Source organism: Symphalangus syndactylus, chromosome 3, assembly GCF_028878055.3.
Source record: "Symphalangus syndactylus isolate Jambi chromosome 3, NHGRI_mSymSyn1-v2.1_pri, whole genome shotgun sequence".
In the NCBI taxonomy this organism is placed as follows: domain Eukaryota; kingdom Metazoa; phylum Chordata; class Mammalia; order Primates; family Hylobatidae; genus Symphalangus; species Symphalangus syndactylus.
Genome location: NC_072425.2, coordinates 123837411 through 123862857, shown reverse-complemented (window position 1 = coordinate 123862857; position 25447 = coordinate 123837411). Strand labels below are relative to the sequence as shown.

Sequence of the window (25447 nt, the reverse complement as noted above, 5' to 3'; positions counted from 1 at the left end):
GCTATATCTAGGCCTTGATTTGTTTATAGTTTAAAAATCCATGGGAAAATAATGATCAAAGGCAGGGTGTAATTCATACAGAAAATTGTAAGACAACTTCATCTGGCTAGATTCTGTAAAAAGTCTTTGATTCAAATGGTTCACACAAAGAAAAAATGTCCCATAGGTTCAGAGTTCTTTCTGGCAATAAACTTCCAGTGTAAACAGGAAGGCTCTTGGGCCTCTTACAAATTTTAGAAACAAATGATACTGATTGCCTTGCACTCAATAACTTTTACTTTGAGACAAGAGTTGGAATGGTTAATAAAAAGTTCCAATTCTACGTTCAATATGAAGTTTATTTGCCATTACCATAATATTTATTTGTGTGCGCAGCAGTTTATTGAAAGAATGTGAAGGACACATGCTATTTAGTATATTTAATACTAACTAAAATCATATAATTCTAAAGAACTTGACTATTATATAATCAGTACCAAAGAGAGCTAGGAACTCCAATCCTTTATGCTGATTGATACTGTGTAGCAGAAATATTAAACAATTACCCCAAAGTTAGAATAATGTAATTTTCATTGTAATTTAGAAAAAGCTAGTGAAACTTTTTAGCAAAATTGATGATTTTTTATCATTAAAAGTGTAATTTGAGTCTAATTTTCAATGGACACAAATGCACATAGAATTAATTGAAGTAATGGGGAAATCAACAGTAGATGCACCACACAGTTTAAATAATAATTGTAACAATTATTATTTTAAAAGAAACTTCCTCAGCAGGATGAGAATACATATATATAAGAATATATATTATATATATTCTTTCTCATATGTATATGTATATACATATATACATATACATATATATATATACATATACATATATATATATAATTTGAAGGGGGAGTGTCTGAGTGATAGTACACACTTTTCTATCTTTGAAGCCCATTTAAGATCTGGGGAAAAAGGTACGTCTCTGAACCAGTTTGAGTGGATTTTTCCAAATGAAACCTCAAATAGCATTTATATTTAAGCCCTCACAAACACTTGGGAAGATTTGAAGTTAAAAGCAAATTGTGGTGGGGGTACAGCACAGGTTTTGTGGTTTGGTTTTGCTTTTTAAATAAACACAGTCCACACAAACCCATCTGCCTTCACCTGGAAGGACCAGTTCTTTAATAAAAAAACACTTTGGCTTCGGTTTCACTGGGAAACTAAAGCCAGAGCCCCTAAACTTTTCTCTCCGCAGATCGGGGGAGCTGGGGAGGGTGCTCATCCACTTTATTGCAGGGGGAAGTACAGCCTGGGACCCCTCTTTCGGGATACTGTCATTTGCCCCTTCTTCCCATCCCTTACTCTATCCTCAGAACCAGCATGAGAGTTTTCTGGGGCTAAGGCAAGGGGCAGTGGGGTCAGGCGCTGGAAGGACTGGTTTGCAAAGAGATAAGCTTTGGAATGAAGCCGCACAGCTGAAAACTCGCGGCAAGACATGCTCGCGCTGTGGCGAGTCAGTTTGAGAAGCATTTATCCCTACTCCTCTTAGCTTTCTAAGCAGCATTTGCAGTCAGGTGCAAACAGATCGCATATTTGGCGCAAAGAGCCCTGAGGATGAGGGACGTGGGATCATTCCCGGGTTTCCCCCGGGCCAGGTGCTAGGTAGTTTGAGGAGGAACTTGTTCTCCAGTTCTCAACGCCTGCAAAGGCGGCTTTAGGTGGCAAGCGGAGCTGTCCAGCACTAGTGAGGAGCCAGCGGAGCCGGGAGCCCCGCGCACCCCGCCCGGCTGAGGCTCAGCAACAGGGCTGTCTTGTCAGAGCAGACGCTGTCCTCACTGCCGCCCCGTTCTGGGCTCGCTCCGCGCCCACACGGCCTCGCACGAGGCGGGGAACACAAGTCCTCAGGAGCTGCTACAGCAGGATGGGCGCCAAAATGTTACCCCTGTCCATCCCTTCCCCCGTAAGGGTCTCCTCTGGAATGGGCTGACTGGACGCTTGGCCTTTCCCTTTTGCCTCGGAACTTCCTAAATAAACTATGAGAAAGGACAACATGGACCCTAACCCCCGCTTCACACTGTCAGGCTTCCCCAAGGTGGCTCCAGGGGGAGGCCTCTCGCCCTCCAGCCCCGAGCCCTTCTCCCCACCAGCGCCGCCGGGACCCATCTGCTCCCGAGGGCCGAGGATAAGGCGTTTGGGGTTGGGGCCCTCAGTCCAACCCGAGCTCTTGTGCGCACCTCCTCGGAGCAGGGAGGGCGCGCAGAGGACAGCAACGAAGTGTCCTCGTTGCTCCTGAAACGTGGCGACAGGCGAGGCAGAGACTCCCAATGAGTATGATGGCGACACGTGATTCCCGCGGAGGGAGAGCATGGGGGGGCGGGGGGAGAAAGGGAGAAGGAGGGAGGCGGGCAGCAAGTGGAGAGAGGCGGGAGGAGAGGGGCGGGAGCAGAGAGGGAAAGGGGGCGAGATAGGCGCGCAGGCGGCAGAAGCCTCTGCCTCCCCTTCTGCTTGGGCCGCAGCCCTCCCCGCCCCGCCGACCGCGGTCACACACTCTCGGAGCCTCCCCGTGAGCTGCAGCGCGGCGCACGGCGATGCGCCGAGGCGGGCGCTGAGGCGGCGCCGCGCGAGCAGCAGCAGAGGCGGCGGCGGCCCCCAGCCCAGCCTGGCGCCGCCGCCGAGCCCGGGCCCCAGGGTGCGGCGGCGCCCCAACTTCCCGCCATGAGCAGCCGGCTCGGGGGGCTCTGCGGCCCCGGGGACTCCCGCCCCGCCGAGCGCGACCGCAGCGCCCCGCGGCCCCGACGCGCTTAACGTTGCCGCTCGCCGGTCCCGCCACCGCCGCCTCCACCGCCGCTCGCGTCCTCGCCGCCACCGCCTCGGCCGCTGCAGCGCTGCCGGCAGCATGTCTCGAAGGAAGATTTCGTCCGAGTCCTTCAGTTCCCTGGGCTCCGACTACCTGGAGACCAGCCCGGAGGAGGAGGGGGAGTGCCCCCTGTCTAGGCTCTGCTGGAATGGCAGCCGGAGCCCGCCCGGGCCGCTGGAGCCCAGCCCGGCCGCCGCTGCCGCTGCCGCTGCCGCCGCCCCGGCCCCGGCTGCTTCTGCCGCCGCCGCCGCCGCCACTGCCGGGGCCAGGAGGGTGCAGCGCCGGAGGCGGGTCAACCTGGACTCGCTGGGAGAGAGCATCAGCCGCCTGACGGCGCCCTCGGTGAGCGGGGGGCGAAAGGGGGGACCGCCTTCGGGGGAGAGAACGCGGATCGGTAAAGTTGGCGCTGGGCGAGCTGGGGCGCGAGCGCAGAGCCCGACCGCTGGGGGGCGGCCCGGCCTCACCCTGCCCGGCCTAGGGTTCCAGTGGCTCCGGGCGACAGAGGATCCCCTAGGCTAGGGCGGAAGAGGGGAGGGGACTACAGCACTGGGAAGGAATAAGATTCCACTCCTTTGGGGTATCCTGATTCGGGGCCTATCTGCCCACCTCTAGCCTTGAACCCTACTTCACCACTGTTCCCCCTGGGCAGCCCCAGTGCTGCTTCACACCCACCTGTTTTCTTTCCCCTAAACTTTCCCAGGCACTGTGTTCTGCAGTTCGGCTTCCCTGTCTTTCATCCTGTTCTCCAGCATCCCAGAGGAGCCCCAACCCCTTCCAGGAAACCCTTCCTCTCCTTATTTCCCACACTCTCTTGGTCTTAGCGTGACCTTCTCTGACATCTTTGAATTCCACAGGCTATCTGCATTCTATGTTGCATCCTTTTTCTCACATCTTCAGATACTTTTTGCCAGATACTTTTCTGAGTTGCCTTCTGTTGAAGAAATCTCTAATCTCGAGTTGTCCTCACCTCGTAGCTTTTTTTTTTTTTTTTTCCTTCTTATCCACTAGGCATTTATTCTTCTCCGGGTAAACCTGGTGTCTGGTTTTCTTTCTTTAAAATTTTAATTTAATTTAAAGTCCCGGGATACATGTGCAGATTTGTTACATAGGTACCAAACGTGTGCCATGGTGGTTTGTTGCACCTACTAACTCATCACCTAGGTATTAAGCTTCGCATGCATTAGCTATTTAAACCGCTCTGTACTTCTTGCACCTGTACCTCATCCTTTACTCTCTCTTCAATGGATTCTCTAGTGCTTTCTCTCTCACATTAGCTATTTAAACCCCTCGGTACTTCTTGCACCTGTACCTCATCCTTTACTCTTTCTTCAATTGATTCTCTAGTGCCTTCTCTCTCATTTTTTGATGGCTTCTTTATATTAGGCCCTTCCTAAATATTTGTGGAATGAGTAAATGCCTCTCCGAACTTGTGCTCATCTTGGGATGTCTGTATCAGCAGTTTCAGATGTACACCAAACTCCCCCTGGTTGTGGGCATCCTTCCAGAGTACTCCTGCCTTCTTCCTGCCCAGGCATTTCAGCTACCCTTGGCTTTTACCTCTTGCAGGAATGCCAGACCTCTGATCCAATCTTACCCTGTCTGGGAGAGCTCTGTTTTGAAGGAATCCACTCTGTTGCAGACAGAATTTGAAAAAGATTCAGCGTCAAACCTCCACCCATCTTTTATCCTCAACCTGACCTTGGATACAAGAGCTTTAACTCCTCCTGACAGCACTTTGACCTACCCACCCCTAGGACTTTTACTTTTTTAAAGTTTCCAAAATGAATCTGAACACTGATCTTGTTTGATTACTGTTGAGTCTCTCTTTTGAGATTACTACTGCAAATGATGGTAGGAGGGACCTAAGAAGGAGTGGAACCCTGAGGGGACTGAGTACTGGTACCAGGCAGTTCTACAAGTATTCTTGTGGCACTTGTATTAATGGAGAATGATTTTTTTCTTTTACGAGACCTGATTGAAGATGTGTAAATCACTTATTACATTATTTATTTTGAACTAATTTAATTCTTAGGAACACATATTGAGAAACAGTCATCTTCCTATTCTTGTGTATTTTCCTATTTGATATATCTTTCTACCACTTTTTCTTTCATCAGTTAATGATGAAAACAATCGTCAGAATAGATTGGCTACTGTTTGCTGTTCTTCCCTGCCAATATTTCCCAGGCAGCATAATTTTATAAACTATTTGATGTTGCAAATTGTTGAAAATATTTATTTACAACAGGAGTCCAATGACCCCGAGCATCTGTAGGCTTGTGTCAGTACTTAAAGCAACATTTGTGCAATAAAATAGTTATTTAGTACAACAGATTCTTATTTAATGAAATGATTTTGCTAAAGATAATGATTAGTTTGGGGAGAATTGTTGATATAACCTTGGAGGTTTTTTTTTTTTTTTTTGCCTACGAGAATTTACAGATTTCTAAAAAGTAATGTCAATGCCTCTGATAATGCTAATTTAAACTAAGACTATTTTCAACAACTTGCATGAGGAGTAGATAAAAGAAACTGAGAAATGCAGTATTTTCTGCCAGAATAAGAGAAAGGAAATAATCTCTGATGGTTACTTTTATAAGTTAAATTTGAATGACTGGCTTTTTGCTGGATGAAAAGAATGTATCCAGAGAATGGTTTTCAGAATAAGCAATTTGAAAATAATTGTGATGATCAAATAAATGCAACAGTTATATATACTTTCCATGCCATAGTTCTTTTCTATTATGAAAAGGGTCTGTCAGGTGGATGCTGAGAACATACAGGTGAATATAGTGTAAACATTTTCAACATAACACATGTATAGAAAAATTCTCCTTGGTTAACCATATCACCAATAGACTTAGTGACACAAATAAAAGAGAGAGAGATTATATTTCAAAGCAGTGACTTATTTCCGGGTAGTCCTTACCTTATTTTCATTTATTTGGCAAGTTAGAACACTAGCTCAAAAAGTTCCAGTAGATTCATTTTTTGACATTGTCAGGATTTGAAACTTCTTTGAATACTCTTCAGGAGATGGATTATGTCCTCTCTATTCTCTCATGAAAGCTGGACTTTTTTTGTTTTTGAACTGCTGAGAGTAGCCGTTACCAGAGCCTTTTTAGATGGGAATTTCTAGTAGTTTTGAATGTTGTGAGCTTTCTTGCATGCCATCACGATATACTTCAGGAGAAATTGTACTTGCCATGGAAGCTCCTGTTTTGTCAGTTGTCTCATCATGGCATGTCTCAGTCACTTGGGATTTCTTTTTTATTCAGAATGATTTGCAAATAGAAAAATGAAAATTTATTTATTAAACTAGTTATTTGACCCATGGGATATCCAAACTCAGGTTTTTGATGCTTAATAGTCACTTTAAGATGCACTGATGTTGAGTATAAAGGTTATAATAATTTCTAATACTATTTAATAAGAGTAAGTTGTATTGGTGAAATTGAAAAAAAATTCCAGAATTTGGGAGACCTGATTCTAATTTTGCCTTGAACAATGAGAAACTTACATATCTCTGGACACATTACTTTAAATGTCTGGGATTTCCCAGGCTTTGGACAAACTGTCATATTGGCATATGAAAGGGAAACATGGGCCAGGCGTGGTGGCTCATGCCTGTAATCCCAGCACTTTGGGAGGCCGAGGCAGGCAGATCACTAGGTCAAGAGATTGAGACCATCCTGGCCAACATGGTGAAACCCCGTCTCTACTAAAAATACAAAAATTAGCTGGGCATGGTGGTGTGCGCCTGTAGTCCCAGCTACTCGGGAGGCTGAGGCAGGAGAACTGCTTGAACCCGTAAGGCAGAAGGTTGCAGTGAGCCAAGATCGCGCCACTGCATCCCAGCCTGGCGACAGAGCGAGACTCCGTCTCAAAAAAAAAAAAAAAAAAAAAAAAAAAAGGAAAACATGGCATATATTGTAAGTTTTAAAACTTTTGAGGAAAGTAGTTTACTTTTTAAGATAGGGGCACCAAAATACTATTTAATCCACCCAATCATTTAAAAATATTGTAGTATCTATGTGGCAGGTATTGTGCAGAGCATTTGGAAAGACAAATGCTGAACAAAACATATCTAGTCTGATTTCATGGAACTTCTTTAATCATTATCTTTATTTTAATGAAACTATATAAAGGGAAAACATAAGAACTCCAACTGTCTTGGCGAAATCTAGGGGAAGTTTTATTTGTTATCCACTTTGGGTAGTTTTGTTCATTGTGAATCTCTGGGGTGCATCCATAATAATAAAAATAACCCTCCAATTAGCAGGGCATGATGATGCACGCCTGTAATCCCAGCTACTTGGGAGGCTGAGGCTCGAGAATCGCTTGAACCCGGGAGGTGGAAGTTGCAGTGAGCTGAGATCACACCACTGCGCTCCAGACCCTGGGTGACAGCGAGCCTCTGTCTCCAAAACAAAACAAACAAAAACCCTCAAGACTTTAAGACCTGATTGAAGATGTATAAATCATTTATTACATTCTTTATTTTAAAATAATATAATACTTGGAAATACATATTAAGCAACAGCTGGGGATTTCACATCAAGGGTGAACTTAGCAACTTATTTATTTGGATTTTATTCTTAAATGAGAGTTGCTTAGTTACCCTACCACTGCGACATCAATTTTGGGTTTGCTGGTGTCAGCCTGTCAGTGAAGATACACCACTAGAGTCACATAAGGGCAAGGCTTCTCTGGGTTTCTTGACAGAGAACATTGCAAGTGGCTTTGAAGAGAGAAGCTCAGAAGCTTTAGAGAGCAGAATGTCAGGAAAAAAAGTGACAGAGTTGGAGGACTGGCAAATAAGAAGAGAAGAGCTACTGACTTGTGGAGTTGTTCAAGAAACAGAGACCAGTGAAGAGGAAAAAATGAAGGGGGAAGCTTAGATTCAAGTGACAAAAAAGCATAAATTATTATTTTGGGGAAGGAAATTATCTTAATACATATAGAGGAAAGAATGAAAAGGCATAAAATACATACTTAGCTTCTGTTGATATTAAATAAAATGAGCTCTCTGACATGTATAAACCCTGAAAAAAAACCTTAGAAAGTAAGTGTGTAACTAACATGTAGACAATGAAAAATGTAAAAAATATATTCGTAGGGTAGGCTATTTGACAAATTTAGGTAATTTATTTAAAGCTTTTTAAATTTGGGGCTTAATTTGGCTAACAAAGTTATAGAAACAGATTCATTACCATTATAAAATTATATAAAGTCTATTTCAGTTGTTTAATGTTTTCACATTTGTTGAAAATAGATACTATAATCTGAAATCAGAATTTAATGGCAATCTATTGCCTTTCTTTACCTTATCCCTAATCATTTAGAAACAACATGGCAGAGTTGAAAGCACAAAGTTTTGGTGTCTGACGAATTTAGATTTGAGTAATCCTCTGCTGAGCCCCTTACTATGTATGAGTCTCTGGGAAAGCTCTTAACTTCTCTGAGCCTTAGTTTCCTCTTTTGTGAATTAGGAATAATAACTACCTTGTAGATTGGTTGTGAATAAGGAGCAATATTCTTTGTAAAGCTTCCCAAACTCAATAGATGATAGTTTCAGGGTGAGATCTATTAATTTTAACTGAATTTGAATGCCTCAAAGTGATCTAAATTTTTTCTTTTCTTTTTTTTTTCTCAATAATTCACTTGCTAGTCACCTAATTGGAAAAGTTTATAGAATAGGTTAACAGATGTCAAATACCAAAAAAAAAAAAAAAAAAGTAATAAACACTGTATTTTGTCGGCATAGCCCAGACAATCCATTAAAAAATTTAAAACTGGAGTCCCTTTTTGGCCCCTGGGTATGACTTATGTGTGTACACAGACATATAAAAATTGCAGATCCAAACATTTCCATCAGATTACTGACTGCTGTATGGCAATATGAAAACTACTTTATAAATTCTATCAAAATACAAGAACATATATATTTGGTAGAATGTAGGTATTTCATGACAAGTTAATTTTAAATTAGAAAAATTGTAGGTGAAAGAGAAGTTATTTATTTCATTTGCCTGAGAATTCCAAGCATTCTTCATCTATTGCATTCAGACTAATCTGTATGTGTGTTCAAAGGCCTTGATAGTGAGATGCAACAATTACATAGCTAATACTGTTTATATTTTACGGTGCTCTCTTCTTCTTTGGCTGTTGGTTCAATTGCTAGGCTTTCTTTTGTCTTTTTCTTTTTTTTTTTTTGAGATAGGGTCTTGCTCCTGCCTTAGCCTTCTGAAGAGTAGAACTTTCACTTTAAAGATATATTTTGACAATGAGAAATGACATCAGTGATTATTCGGTTTGTAAGTAGAAGTCAGACACTTCTGACTATATATTATAGTATTATATATTATGTATTCCTTTTTATATATATTAAATATATATATTATAAATATATATTTGTATATATTATAAATATGTATTTTTATATATTTAATATGTATATTAAAAATACATATTTAATATAGATAATATATTCCTGATTATATATTCCTTTTTAGTGTATAGTTTATTTACCTTTAAGGACTCTAAGATGCGTAGGTGAAGTACTTGAGTGCTATTATATATTTTTCCCATCTATGTCATCATTAGTCTTTTTGTTCACCTTTTTGTCTTGTTGCTGTTAATTATACAGAGCTGTAAGTAAAATAAAACATAATATAAATATTTTATTGAATATGATAGGAAAATAAATGCACTGTCATTTGACATATACATTGTTGATCATGAGTTACTAGGAAGGTATAATTTTCTTTTTTGAGATTTCACACACATGTAGGCACATAGGCCGGGAGAATATTTGCAAGGGCTATCTATTGAGCAGGCTTTCTTCACAGGCCCTTTGTTCGATGCATGAGGCCGTGGGTTAGTTTAACATTTAAAGCCTCTGTCCTTGATATTCTTGTGTTTAACTTGTGTTTAGCATAGTATGGTTGTTCAATAAAATGCTCAGGAGGGCCAGGTGCAGTGGTTCACACCTGTAATCCCAGCAGTTTGGGAGGCTGAGGCAGATGGATTGCCTGAGGTCAGGAGTTCAAGACGAGCCTGGCCAACATGGTGAAACCCTGTCCTACCAAAAATACAAAAATTAGCCGGGCGTGGTGGTGGGTGCCTGTAATCCCGCTACTTGGGAGGCTGAGGCAGGAGAATAGCTTGAACCCGGGAGGGGGAGGTTGCAGTGAGCTGAGATCATGCCACTGCACTCCAGCCTGGGTGACGGAGCAAGACTCCATCTCAAAAAAAGTAAAAAAATGCTCAGGAGAAGTAAATACATGTTTTTGTTTAATTGTTCAATTTTGTAAATGTTTCTGTTGTGTTTGATTTTTTTTTTGGTGGTGTATTTGGTTCCATCAACCAAAATATTTAGATTTTTCATGCAGCCTGTGATAGACATCTTCAAGTTTGCGAACCTGTTTGAATTTTGCTTACACCTGCTATTTAAAGCAAAACTTCAGAAGGAAGTCATTTTACAAAAAGAGCAGATAGAACAGTATCCTCCTCCTTGGACTCTTTGAGTCGTCCATTTATATAATATTTTAAGAAGTTAGGTAAATGTAATGACTCTTCTAGAGTCTGGATTGTTTATATTTTCTGCATAATTCTCTGTCAAATGAGAAGAAATGTTTGTCAACAAGTAGGCTACTGTTGCCAAAAATGCACTACTAGGAGATGGAAATGACATAATTATGGCCCTTAAACATCACTTCAGGACAGGATTTGAAGATCTAGAATTACGTGCTGTTAGCTCAGGGTACCTTATAACATTGAGGACTAGAGTCATTTAGGAAGTAGGGCAGTGGGAAGTATCTCGGAAAGGCGGGAAATTTGCTGGGGCTGTTGTAGGGAATTGAGAAAGAGTAAACATTCTTATAAATAGTGAGACATCACTTCCAGAGCAGGCTTTGAGGCTCATTAAACAGTTCTTCATTTAATCTAGTAGCTCTCAAGCTTCATTGAACACAAGACATACCTGAGGAAAATTGTTAGAATGCAGATTCCTGGGCCTCATCCTCAGAGGATCCGGTTGGATAGTTCCAGGGAGGGGCCCAGACTACATTTTGAACAAAACTGCATGTAATTGCTCAGCATGCTGAAGGTATGTCTAGAGGTGACTGAATTCCATACCTTGAGGACTACTTAGCAGTGAGCTCTAGGGGCTGATTTTTGGAAAGAATGATCCTGAAAGTTGCTTCCTTTGGGATTAATGTATCCCAGACAACTATTACCTTAACTGGGACAGGGATAAAGGTGGTGAATTGGTGCTGTTATCCCCACATCCTATGGCCGTATCTTTTGTGGTCAGAATAATCTTATTGGTTGTATGGTAGAAGGTATTTGAGGTTTCACCATTTGTAGCTTTAATTATCTGTGGACTCTGCCCATTTTTCTCGAGGATGTTTTGTTAATTGCTTATGTTTATGTTCAGTAGTTCACATGTCATTACTATAAGTATTTTGTGATCCCTTTTTCCAAAACAGAGAAACAGATATTTGAAAAGGTTGGGGATTGTAGAAAAAAAGAAGGGTGGTTTTGAGGGTGAATTTGACGTTATCACCAGCATTTGTGTTTTTCAGAGTGAGATTGACACAACATTTCTCAAATGCTCCATCTACTGGTTCATTTTGGAGGAGTGATTGTTTACATGCCAATGAAAAATTAAAAAGGTAAAGGGAGAAAAAACAGATCTGGATGCTAGAATTTTTTTTTTCTGGAAAGAAAACAATAGGAGGTTCAGATATCAGATATATAGGGCCGCCTCTCAAACCTTACCAAAATATGACACTAACATTAATGCTTGCTAATCTCTGCATCCTTAGCCATTCATTCAATGGTGAAGTTGGGTGGGGGTCTCTCATTGAATTCTCCAAGTAAATAAATGGTGATCCAACATTTGAAGAATTTGTATTTGCAGACAACTCTAATAATCTATCATGAAAGGAAGTTATCTGTGTGGAGGTCCTGATGTTACCTTAATTATAAGTCCATAAAGTCCACTTGACTCATTTTCCTTTCACTGTATAATATTTGTTATGCGTGAGTCTACTGTGGCCAATGGCAAAAATTAGAATGTTCTATAACATGCTTCCATTCCTTGTTACTTTTTGTCTATGCTTCTTCATACATGAACCCTCCAACTTAATACTGGGAGAGGATGGTTTTTCTGACTGTTTTTATGTACACACGCACACGTATATATATATATATCCTGATTTCTGTTGCTCTGTTTTTTCCCCTATAGAATCCTAAGTTATCACTCATATCTCCATTATGGGAATTATTGTATTGTACCTTGATTTTGGTTTATTCTGCCTCTTTAAGATGGAAATCCTGTCTTATTTATCTATGTATGCCCATGCCTAGCAGAGTATCTGAATTATAAAGGCACCCAATAAATGTTTGTTAAAAGAATGAATAAATGATTGAATAAGTCCTTGTGTAGTTTATGATGTATTTGGTACTGCTCTTTTGGCTATAATGATTTTGTGATTTTTAATTGATTTTTTTATCTGACTGTTCTGTTTGTAGCTTTTTCTCAGACATAAACGGGAATATAGTTATAACAGTATTTTTTAGAATGCGTTAAGATTTTCTAAACATTCTCCTACCTGACATTTTATTTGGACTTCATAATAATCTGTAGATTTTATGCAAATCGCCTCTCACTTTGGGTAGTATGATTATCTATTTTTTTTTTTGAGATGGAGTCTTGCTCTGTCGCCCAAGCTAGAGTAAAGTGGCATAATCTTGGCCCCCTGCAGCCTCTGTCCACCAGGTTCCAGCGATTCTCCTGGCTCAGCCTCCTGGGTAGCTGGAATTACAGGCACACGCCACCATGCCTGGCTAATTTTTGTATGTTTAGTAGGGGTTTCACCATGTTGGCTGGGCTGGTTTTGAACTCCTGACCCCAGGTGATCTGCCTGCCCTGGCCTCCCAAAGTGCTGGGATTACAGGTGTGAGCCACCGCACCAGGCCGGATAGTATGATTATCTTAAAATGCCTGTAGACACAACAGTTATTTGGGGTCGCTGATGTGCTGCCACTTACAAGGGTGCCTATGTTATCTCCTAAAGAGATGTGTATCTCCTAAAGAGATGTGTATCCTAAGATAGAGGGACAGTAAATCTATCATGCTATGTTGTTCATTATTATTTTAGCATGTAAGAAATCCTGTATTACCAAACATTCTATTAAATAAAATTCTGCAAACCAGCATATCCATATATCTATCTTACAATAATAATTAGTGGACACAATAGTGGCACAGGGAGGGATAGTGTCCTTGAAAAAAGTGTAAAGTTAGAAATTGCTTATTTAAAGATTGGGGAAGAGAACTGCCTAGGAATAGGAAGAAGTGTTATTGGGTGTTTTTTGAGGGCCCAGTTGAGGTTGGAGATAATGAATATGTAGATTAAATTGGGAAGATGAGTATGGCCTGCAGAAGTATAAAGCAATGATAGTGTTGTTTATACATTAGAAGGCCTATGTGTCAGATTGAGCTTGAAGTGTTTGGGAACAATCCGTTGGAGTGGAGGGTTATGTCTTAAGGAATAATGAGTGAATGTCCAAACAGGGAAAACTGCAATAATCCAAAGACATTTCTAGCTTTTCTGTTTGAACACCGATCTGAAATTAAGACTATTTAGAATATATCTAGACTATTCTTTCACTATTCAGTTCACTCTCTTGGAGTAGCTGATTTGTTTACCCCACTTCTAAACCAGAATCAGGTAACCTGGTAACTAGTTAGTCTTTGAGAAACTCAGTTCTCATTAACTGCTTGTTTAGTATTTACATCATGCTTTCAAAGTTAGGACTAAACCTTGAAAAGCCCAAGGATATTTAGCTACATCATTGATGTACTTTTTATGGTTCCAATGAATAGTTGGTATACTGTAAGGTTTTCTTGGCTCAGACTTGATACATCACTTCTTGAGTATAAGACAGTCTACGGGTTTTAGAGTAGCAGTGACCACCAAAACATTTCAGGTTATGTTGGAGAGTGCAGTGGATATTTTCTTACTTAAAAAGGTAGAGATTCGTTCTGGTGAATCAGACATTCTAAGTGAGCTATCGCATATGCAGTACCGATTTGTAAGAGAGCAGATGAACTTCTATGAAATACACTTAAGAGTGAAAGGATTTTAAATTTGTTAGTAATTCCTTCATAATCCCAAAGGTTCACCTGTGTGTTTCAGTGCCTCAGTGTTGTCCTTGTGAGTATTAACTATCACTCTGCTATAGATTGTGTGAACATCCTGTTGTGGGCAGTGTTTTAGATAATCAAGTGCTTGATAACAGCAAACTTGTTCTACGTAGAAGCACTGAGAAAGTAAATAGTCCTTGTGGTCTGACCAAGTTAATGTGCATACCATTTCTCATATTCCACCAGGGAGTCTCTTAGGCAAGGGAAAGATATTGTGAGTAGATTTTAACAAACCGTTTTCCTATCTTTTAGACTTCTGTATAATTTGGTGAATGTGCTTGTCTTGTTTTCCTTGAAAAATGCCTATCAGCCCATTTGTGTATGTACATGCACAGAATGGTTGGAGGCTGATCCTGCAACTCAATAAATGTTGCTTTCTGATTTTTGTTCTAATTTGACTTTGGGGAAATAACTTTTGTCTCCACTTCCCATCTGAAATCACATCTATCTCACTAATCTCTCACTCAAGGGTAAATATGTAATAAAATGTGAACAGTGAATGGAAGACATTGTGTTTACTATTACTCATGACTTCTTGCATGCTTCACTTCTTTTTTGTAAAACAAAATATTCCTTCAGGTTCTTTAACTCTCTACATTCTGGGAAAAGAGGAGATTTGCAGTCTGGCAAAGTCTTCTTGTTATCTTGGGCATCATTGGATAAATTCGCCTCTCTGGATCAGTTTCTTGTGTATAAAATGAGGTTAATAATTCATAGGATTATGAAGATTAAAAGCATAGTAATGCCTAGCACAGTATTTGGACTATAGCACATGATCAGTAGATTTTGGTGCCTTTCTCTAACACCTTCTTACCAGTTATTCTGATACTTTCAATTACCTCTAGCCACAATCTTTGGCAAAGGCTCTAGATACTACCTTTTGTCATGGTTCTTGTTTAGTGCTCTTATGCTTTTTATGAGAAATGTTTCCAATGTTTTTGGGCATATGACATTTCAGGGTTATTCTGTAGGGGTAATATACTTCCAAAAGATGTTCTCTTTCAGAAATCTTAAAAACAAATGCGATCTTACCAGGTTCTTGTTTATTCACTCATTCACTTGCCTCTCACATTCATTCATTAATTCAGACAGCATTTATTATCAAATGAGCACTTACTAATTTATTCAGCATATATTCCATATACTTTAAACACATGAATGAAGTAGGGGCTCTCAGAAAAAACATTTTACCTTGTCATTTTTGTATTTAAAAATGTAAAATCACACCTGTAATCTCAGCACTTTGGGAGGTTGAGATGGGAGGATCACTTGAGCCCAGGAGTTTGAGACCAGCTTGGGCAACATAGGGACATCTTGTCTCTACAAAAATACTAAAGAATTAGCTGGGCACGGTGGCGTGCACCTGTGGTCCCGGATATTCAGGAGGCTGGGGTGAGAGGATCACTTGAGCCTATGTGGTCAAGGCTGCAATGAGCTATGATCACACTACTGAATGGCAGCTTGGGTAACAGTGAGAAGTTGTCTCCAAAAAAATTTAAAAAATGTAGAATCACATTTAAAAAATTACCAAATTATGTCCACAGCAGCTATTGTCTGTTCCTCTGTCTGTCTCTGCCCCTTATTCTATGCTGACCTTTTCTAGTTTTGTATGATGTGTAGGACATAGGGTCAAAGTACGGTATGTATCTAAAAAGATCAGTTGAAGCTATAGTAATGATGATAATAATATCTATTTATTGAGTGCTTACCATTATTGGGCAGTGTGCTTAGTGTTCCATTAATTTTATTCCATTAAATACTCACAATATTAATGCAGGGGTGATGCCTTTCCATGGTCATAGGACATTAACAGAGAACATCAAGAGGCTATGTCTCTAACCTCATCTTGTGGTACTCTATATACTCATGGTTCTATGATACACTCCTTGAATATGCCAAGCAAGTGTCATTTTGCCTCAGGACTGTTGTTTGATTCCTCATGTCAGAAATGTCCCCCACCCACATCCTTTGCTCGGTTCTCCCAAGATTGCCTCTTTCTTAGTTTTCAGCTTTCAGCTCAGTGTCACCTCATCAGACAGTAGCCCTCCTACACCAACCATTCTCCTTCACATCACTGTTTATTTATTCTTTTCATCATAGCCTTACCATCAGAAATTATCTTCTTATTCACTAGTTTACCTATTTATCACCTGTCTTCCCTCTTATAATTTAAGTTACACAAGGGAGGAACCTTGTCAGGGTTGCTCACTGTGGGCTTTGCAGCACCTAGAATAGTCCTAGCTAGAGGTAGCGTCTTTATACAACTTTATTGATGTATATTGTCATTTCAGAGGAAGTCTTAGGGCTTGGAAAAGAAAGAGAATAGTTAAAAATAACTCATGGGGGAGGGGTGAAGGAGAATTAACATGTATTAAGCAACTGCTATGGAGCCAGAATTTATCAAATGCTTTTATAATACGTATCACTAAATTTTCAAAATAATCTCATAGGAAAATTTCGATTCAGAGAAGTTGAGTAACTTGCCTATGATGACAGTTAATTACTGACGGAAATAAGGGTGGAATCTTGTTCTGTTTAATTCCAAACCTCATATGCCTTTCAGTATTTTATGTATTTCAAGCTTTGGTGAATGTGGTGGATGTCGTGATTCACTGCCTAAATGGCCCTTTAGTAATGAAGGACTCATTCCTCTAGATGCTAGGGGTTCTGTTGACAGTCAGCCCTCAATCATTAGTCCTCTCTATATATTACCTGGCCTGAGGAGAGGGGCCTTGCTCAAAGTCATGCCCCATTCCCATGATTAATCACCATGCAATAAGAAAGCGAAGCCTTCTCGCTCTAATTTAGGCAACTCTAAGATCAGAGCTCTATGTAGGGTTAGCCGAGACTTCCACTGAGTCTTCATCATAGTCTAACTTCTCCTTGTGCCCAATTCTGCTTTCTTCTTTACCCTTTCACGGTTGTTGATCCCAAGAACACTCCCTAATAAGTTTCCTGCATGCTAATCTCCTTCTTAGAGTCTGCTTCCTGGAGAGCCCAACTCATGATGGTGAGTTCGAGAATTGTCATGGCATTAACAAAAGTGCAAGATTTAGCAAGGGGAAGGCGGCATTTGGGATAAATAAAATGATAGCTTTGGATTTGGATATTTTGAATTTAGTAAAAATGATCAGCTCTGGACTGTGAGATCTTTAAGGGTTTCTTTACTGAATCACTAAGCTCAGTTAAGTACCTGCCAGTTGATTTAATAAGTAGAGGATTGAAGATATGGGATTGGAACCTGGCTAAGAGCTTGTGGTTGAAGAGAGTTACTTTAGAGGTGATAGCTAGTATCTTGAAAATTGACAAACACTCTGAGTGAGAGAGAGAAAAATAAGAACAACAGAGAATTAGGGGGAAATATACAGAAAGAATAAAAAGAATAGAGGTCACAGGATTTTTTTGTGTGTTTGTAGGATGGAGGTGACTGGGAGCAGCTGGGAGCAAGGACCCAGTGGTTGATATTTGCAAAATAATGAAATTTAAGGATGATCTTTTCAAATCCAGTATGAGTGAGGTTGCTACTGGCCTTAGAAAAGCAATGCCAATCCTGCAACTGAGATAAAGACCTATTTAACAAAGTTTAAAAAGGGAATATATGGTGAGTAAACAAAGGATATTGTGGGCATACATCTCTGATTCAAGACATTTGATAAAAATAGAGACAGATAGCAGCACCTGTGAGGCCAAATCTAAGTTTATTAGAGTTGGAAATTCATGTCTGAAGGTAAAAGATAATTAAAAAAACTGGAGATGGATGAGATAAGACTTGATCAAGGATAGGATCTCTCTAGAGGCATTCTCTAACCTATTTCCTAAGAATGAGGACACTTCTTTCCTTATACTCAAGGGGAATGTAGGAATATGGCATAGTAGGAGTACAGTGCAAAGGCTACTGTCATATTTTAGTTTTATTCATACCTAATTTATTATTACATTCTTGTCTAGATTTTGTCATTATGACTTAGTCACTGGCCAGTAATTTTGTATATCTAGCAATTATCACATTTAAATTGCCATGCAATTTGCAGTTCTCTAGATATATATTAATGATGGTAGCTGCACTGACTGTGGGATGTCAAATCAGGTATGAAATGTCACTAATTCATCCTTCAGTAATTTTATACTCAAGTCATGGAGAGTACATTGTTTCATTTGTGTAATCCACTGCTTAAATAACTTTTAGATTGTCTTATCAATAGCTTTAGACTTTGGGTTTTCTCCTATCCTCCTAAAAATAAGCATTTATAAATTGAACACCATATGGAGGGAACTTTTTTTTATTTGTGTTTGTATTAGCTTGTTTTACTTATAAAAGTGTTTTATCTACATATGTATGTAGTTATAAAAGTTGATATATTTATGCGCGCACACACACACGCACACACACACACCCATTCTTATTCTCTTCATGTCTGATATGACTTTGTTCAGTGTTAGAGCTCTTTTTGACACTTTTTTGATACTGGTAGAAAGGTCACTAATGGAAGGAACTCTCGAGGTATTAGGAGCCAAGTGAATAGGACTCTATTTTGTCAGTATATTAAATATATTTTATACTGTTGAAAGGTAGTGTGGAAGGTGAAATAAGGCCAAATAGGACATACATCATCAAATATAGCTTCTTGGCTCTCTTTCCTTTTCTGGGTGAATTTTGATCAATTTCATCAAGCAAGGATTTTTATCTATTTTATATACTGCAAAATTTTATGACTACAATATGCCTGGCACATTGTGGTTGGGCAACAATTTTTTTCTTTTTTTTTTGAGACAGAGTCTCACTCTGTCGCCCAGTCTGGTGTATAGTGTTGTGATCTCAGCTCATTGCAACCTCTGCCTCCCGGGTTCAAGCGATTCTCCTGCCTCAGCCTCCCGAGTAGCTGGGATTACAGATGCCCGCCACCATGCCCAGCTAATTTTTGTATTTTTAGTAGAGATGGGGTTTCGCCAGTTGGCCAGGCTGGTTTTGAACTCCTGACCTCAGGTGATCCGCCCGCCTTGGCCTCCCAAAGTTCTGGGATTACAGGCAAGAGTCACCGTGCCTGGGCAATAAATATTTTTTAAATGAGTAAATTTAGAGTGAATGTAAAGATATTTATTTTAAGTATACCACACGAATGTTGTAAGAACCAAAAAAGATACGGAATACAAATGCACTTTAGAAAAATAAAATCAACAACAGCAAAAACAAAGTAGAAAAACAGAATATGCAAATGTAAATAATTATTATGTCCTGTTACTTTAATTTTTGTTATTTCATATATCTGTATGCCCCCTATGCATGTTTAATTTTACTGTGTCATGAGCCAGAACCCCAAATCTGTGGAGCAAAAAATGGTTCCAGTCATTAGCCCAATTAAAAAATAAGTTCTGTCTACATGATCTAACTATATTTTAAAGAAATTCAGTAGTATTTTATTAAGCAGATATTTGTTGTTTCTGTGCCAGGGATTTGAGATGTCTCAGTTATTTGCGGAAAATACTTATAATTCTATATCACCACCCACTGCTCTGCCACCTATTTTCTTGTGATTCTGTTTCAAACATTTCAGGAATGAAATTTCAGAAAGATTTTATCTTTCTTCCAACTTCTTTCTTGTATAAAGTCTTCCCAAGAGAAATCAAGAACTTGTGGAAGAAAAATTCATATTACCCCTTCAGCAAATTTAAGAAAAACCTGTCATTGTACTAGTAAGAAGCTTATTATCTTAATTCAGTAGGTTTATGTAGCCCTTAACAAAAGGAAATAAATATCTTATAATGAGTATTGACCAAATTCTCTCAGTGCATGGTCACTCTGAGTCTGTTTGCCTTCTTCCAATTTCATTTTTTTCCCTTGTGTGATTGGTTTAGTTTGTATATGAATCATGTCTTGATTTTAAATGTTGTCTTACCAATTATTTGCTTTTTGGCTTAAGGAGTTTGTTATTTTCTAAAAAGGAAAGGATGCAGAGAGTCTTACAAATTGTTTTTATCATAGTATTTACACATATAAACCCAAATTTATTTTAATAGGATATTTGAAAGATCTATATTTATCTATTTATATTTATGTATTTATCTACCAATCTACTATTGATTTCATAGGGCAGGAGAGAGGAAGAGAGATGACCCTGTTGTTGGATTCTGAATTTAAAAGTACCATGTAATAGAAATCTGGAGTAGGCATAATTATCCTTATTGTGTCTTTTTAAAATTTGCCACAACTAATGAAAATGTCTTTTACTTCCTTAACAAAAGAGTATGCCTCCAAAGGCATTGTTGTAGGGAGTGATAATAATGAGATGATTGGGTTGTAATGGAACAGAGACGGAGGGAAAGAGTAAATCTTAGCTACAGACTATTGTAATTCCATTTGAAGCTTCAGACAGATATGAGGGAGTTTCTGTGTGGAAACTGGAGAAGAGAGATTTGTTGTTTCCGCCTGATATAAAGATCAGTAAATTGCTTTGTGGACCTGACAGTGTTTGCAAGCTATAGAGTCTTTCTCTCTTTTTCTCTGTGTTAACTTATTGCCATTGTAAACATATTTCAAAGAAAACCAATCTTCCCCTTTGTTCTGAGTTAAATTTTTTTCTCCAAAAGTATACTTGCAATGTATAAACCTAACTTTCCTGCTGAAGAAGAATGGATGGGATTCTCCTGCAGCTTATTGCAGGTGGCTAGCTGTATGAATTGTGGTGGAGGAGGCTGCTGCCTGCTGATTCTCTAAGCACTTAGGCACTTTATCTCCTTATTCAGCTGCATTCTTGGGTTGCGGGTGAGGAAAAAATGGAAAGAATAAAATATTAAGTGGTAAATATAATTTTCTACCATCAATCTAGCTTTCTTGACTATTTAGAAAAATCCAGATAATCTAGGTCTCAAACATCTAGTGAACACAAATATCCAATTGTTTTGATTATACAGATGGAATATATCACCTTAATTGTGCTAATGGCAACTATAGTGATAGAAATTAACAATTCCATTGGACATGTAATTGGAAAAAGTATTGTACTACAAGTTACCCCAAGACATATACTTTTTCAAAGAATATATACTAGTAAGTCACTTTCAAATATGAGTCAACAAAATATTACCAATTGTAGAACTGTAAAATATGAATCTGTTAATAAGGATCTACAAATAAGATCAAACCAACACATTTTGGCCGTTAGATAAGGTATTCAGCTACTTTATGTGATTACAAATCCACAAATCTTATAAACCATGTGAAAATGTTACATAACATAAAGAAAACATCTTAAAAACCTAAAATAACAAAGTTTATTATGGTTTTGCTCTTCCAGAGTGACTAATAGAAATGAATCACAGGCATATTAAAGTCTATCAGTTTCTGCCTTGGTATTTTATACTAGTTCAATCTCTGATATATTATGGATTAAGGTTAAGAAAATGTTAAGTGGGGACATTTACTTTTAGTAATCCTTATTCTCTCTCTCTCTCTCTTTATTCATATATCAGAACCTCATGCCACAAAAATCTGCTGTAAGACTCTCCCAGATAAATTGTACTATGTACATTTTAAATACCTCATGTAAAATTATTAATTCAAAAGAACCTCCCTTGATTTTAAGGACCTGCATAGGGGTGGAAAGTAACCTTTTTGGAGGAACACTGGGGTTGTGGATGGGATAGAGATAGCTCTCCTGGTGCTCCTAAAATCAAATCTAGTGCCTGGCTCCACAAGACTCTGCCATGTAGTGATGACTATATAGCAGTGATGCTTCTGGGGTCTCTCAGTCAGCCATCTGAAGATCTCCTTTGTGACACTAAATTATTTAATGTTCTTGGTCTGTAGTGATAACATGGATAGATTGGGAAGTAAAAACAAAATAATAATATATAGCATTTTTGATGATGTGGCATTATACTTTTAAATTTTGGATTATGTTCATTTAGAATAGTTCATTTTTTATGAGCTATTACTGCTACTTTAGGGCTCATTTTAAATAAGGTTCAGGACCAAATGGGGCTGATGTTGTCCTTATGTTTTATAGTGCTTACAGATTCCAGAGATTTTGCTATTTATAGGAATAATTTATGGATTAATATGTGTTGTGGTAATAATGCATGCCCCATACTGGGTTTGCCTTGGAAATTCCAGTTAAGAGTCGTTATGCATGCAAGGAAGTTAAAATGTTTTTAGAAGCTGGAAAATAGTAAGTGATATCCAATCAGTACCTTGTTTTCAAGCATCATAACATTAAAATTCCGGTGTGAATATGTGCACATGCTTACTTATATAACTTGTGCAGGACAACGTTTGACAGATATTTGTAAAGCTGAATGGTAGAGCAAGATATTTAAACTGATGTAATATCTAGGAAGAATTTGAAAAAACATGATGCCATGTCAGAAACATTTCCTCTCCTCTGTAAGCAGCTGTTCCCAATATCCCTTTCTTATTCACATCCTTTCACCCTCTCCCTCTCCTTTTCCGAGTTACTAATTTTCCATTAGGTAATGAGACAAACAGATGGCCAGAAATACTACATAGTTTACAGTTTGGTTCTCAAGTGAGCAAGTTTTCATCTTTTGCTGGAGGTCTTCGAAAATGTCCCCCACAACAATTCACATCATGATGGCCATTTTGTGATAAACAGCTTATTTTGATTAGTTTTTAGAGTAAGCAGATTTGAAGAGAATTTTGAAAAGCCAGGGCTTTCCCCAACTATACTGTTTTTTTAACATCTAAAAATACAAGGCATTAGTGACATCACTTTATTTTTTTCTTTTCAGTTTTCCCCACCTCAGGACTGTGAGAGATTGATGTGCTGATACATACTTTCCATACAGAAAAGACAGTAGCAATAAGTGACATCTCTTTAGCGTTTCTAAAACATGTTTTTCACATACATTATCCCACTTTGATTCACCCAGGAAGTATATGAGGTAGGCAGGACATGGATTCTTGATAGGCCCAACGTAAAGGTGAAGGAACCAAGGCCCAAAGTTGGTAACCACCAACATTTTAGTGCCTGGTTCTCCTATTTCAAACCCTAAGCTCTTTCTGCCATGCTATTATTTCTCAGTGTAGCCACGAAGAGTTCTAACCTTAATATACAGCCTTGTTCGTTGGGGGGGGTTCCCTATCTTGCCTCCCCTGTGGCTCCTACTTTGTTGACTTGTTAAGGAGTGGTGGTAGCAGTTTTCATGGGCCTTACACCTCTTACCAGTTGTTTAGTTCCAGACTGTGCAATGAGTTTACACAACATAGGCCTGTGTTAGAAATGATAAAGGGCTCTTTCTTCCTCAGGACTCTGCCTCTAGGCTGACCTAGTTTGCCTGTCCACTGTCATGTTTGTATGCTCTGGGATTTTGTGGGTGAGGCAGCTATGAGCAAAGTGACAAAAGCCACCGATACTGCCAACAGCTTAGTTTATGCTGCAGAGTGTGGGAAGAAGAATGACATTACTTGACATCTGATTTCTGAATATGAAGGAAGTCTTGATTATCAGATAAATAGTTACATGCATAAGGGTATATGTTTCTCTACATATATTGTATATAAACTATGCATACCCATACATCCATGTATCTTGGCATAAATAATGTATTAGAAGGAATGAGGAAGCAATATAATATGTAATAGAGTGATACCTAGTTTAAAAAATGTGCTCAGATAGAGTTAAACTAAAAAAGACTTTTTATGTTATGCAGTATTAATCTTCTGCCTGCATGAATTTTTTTTCCAGAAAAAGTGTGATTATTCTGTATCTCTAACTTGGGAATCTAGTGCATCATAGACACTGATGATGTGGCAGTCATTATCTGCCAAACATCTGCCTAGTAAGCACGTTTTATATCCGTTTGGATCATCAGATTATAGTCAACACTAGATCCAATTATATTCAGACCCTTGCTGAGTTTTTTCTTTCAAGAGAGGTGGAAGCAATGGAGCTAGGCAGGACCCACCCTGAGTAGTATTTTGATGATTTCTGCATGTCTCAGCATCTGAGACTTTTAAAGTCCAAGGACGTGTTCTTGTCAGTGTCCTGAAATAATCAGACTCTCAGCCACTGACTGGATAAACAAAATGCCCATGGCACTTCGGTTGGCATGTAAATGATGATTTACTTATTTACAAGGAGAAGTAACTGTGAAACGTGTCTTATTACTCAAAATCTTAATGCTCAGCACATTTCTTACCTGATCAGACTATGTGAGGAACCAAGTCATAATTAGAAGTTTGCTTTAATCCATTTAGAGTCAAAGCAAAATTAATTTCATGCTAAGTTCCTTAATCCAGTTTATAGAGCTTTCCAGCTGTAGGGAAGGCCTTGCCAGTGAGAACTGATGTTCAAGGCCATTCATAAGACTCATTTTTAGTTAAGATGGTTGAATAATTTTTCTTACTTTAGGAATAATCTTTCTCATTGTGACAGAGGGCCCATATGCTCCTAAACAGTATTAGATATAATGTTTCATAAACAGTTCCCCTCCCCTTCTTTTTCCTCTGGGTTGCCGTCTCTAATTTTACCACTTCTTACATATCCTCCCTTTGTTGGTCACCTTTAGATATGTTGCTTCTATTGCTCAATGGCCTACTTTGCCTGGAGCGAAACCCAGGCATGTGACTGGAGCAAATTCTCTGCCACTGGTTTACAAATTACTGTTCGAGTTAGTGCATTTAGGGTTGACAACATATCTCTTTGTTTTATGTGTTAATTTTATAATTTAACTGTCAGGCAGAAATATTACTTCCGTTATTCTCAGACTCTTCTTGGGAAATACCTCACTGAAACTCCCAAGTACGGGGCACAATAGAGAATTCTTTGGAAGTACTCAAATTGAAGCCACAAAGGTGTCTAAAAGAACTAGAAATGATTTTCTCATGAGATCCATTGCTATCCAGTAGGGTACCTATGAGCTGGAATGTCACTAATTAGCTTTGCAGCATTTACTAATTGGCATCTTTGGGCTGTAAGGCATAGCTGGCAACAGTCCTAGATGTTAGACATGGTCAGTTTAGTTCAATTTAGCAATTTTTTGACTACTTCATAATCAAGAGATTTATACATTGAGTTTAATCATCACATTTTGGTGTAATACTTTATAGTTTTATTTCATTTTGATCTTTCAACAGCCCTGAGAAATGGTTATTCAGAAATTTTGCCATTTTACAAAAATTAAATTGAGGTTCAGAAAAATAAATCCTGTATCCCAAATCACACAGGCTAGCCAGGAGTTAATCCCTTTCAACTATAATCTTTTCTGCTGTTGGTGAAGATAGAACAATGTATTTCAGCTTAGAAGGGGCAGGTTAAGGGGTTGGAGGTTTTGGAGGGAGTCAGACCTAGATGGGATTCTGACTCAGACACTTACTACCTAAGTGACTTTGGGCAAGTTTTTTAAACTTCTCTGGATTTCATTTTTTC

General features: G+C 39.0%; 1 protein-coding gene across 3 annotated transcripts in view; it reads left to right on the top strand.

The window, feature by feature from the left end:
* The first annotated feature begins 2473 nt into the window (after positions 1 to 2473).
* The window catches only part of GUCY1A2 (guanylate cyclase 1 soluble subunit alpha 2), a 365900-nt gene continuing 342926 nt past the window's right edge, over positions 2474 to 25447 (top strand). The window contains exon 1 of one of the 3 annotated variants that reach the window (XM_055272969.2): positions 2474 to 3187. In XM_055272969.2, the coding sequence (XP_055128944.1) occupies positions 2885 to 3187 (303 nt within the window). In that variant the 5' untranslated portion in view covers positions 2474 to 2884. The remainder of the gene's footprint in view (positions 3188 to 25447) is intronic. The other 2 variants (XM_055272971.2, XM_055272968.2) reach the window with 2 other exon arrangements.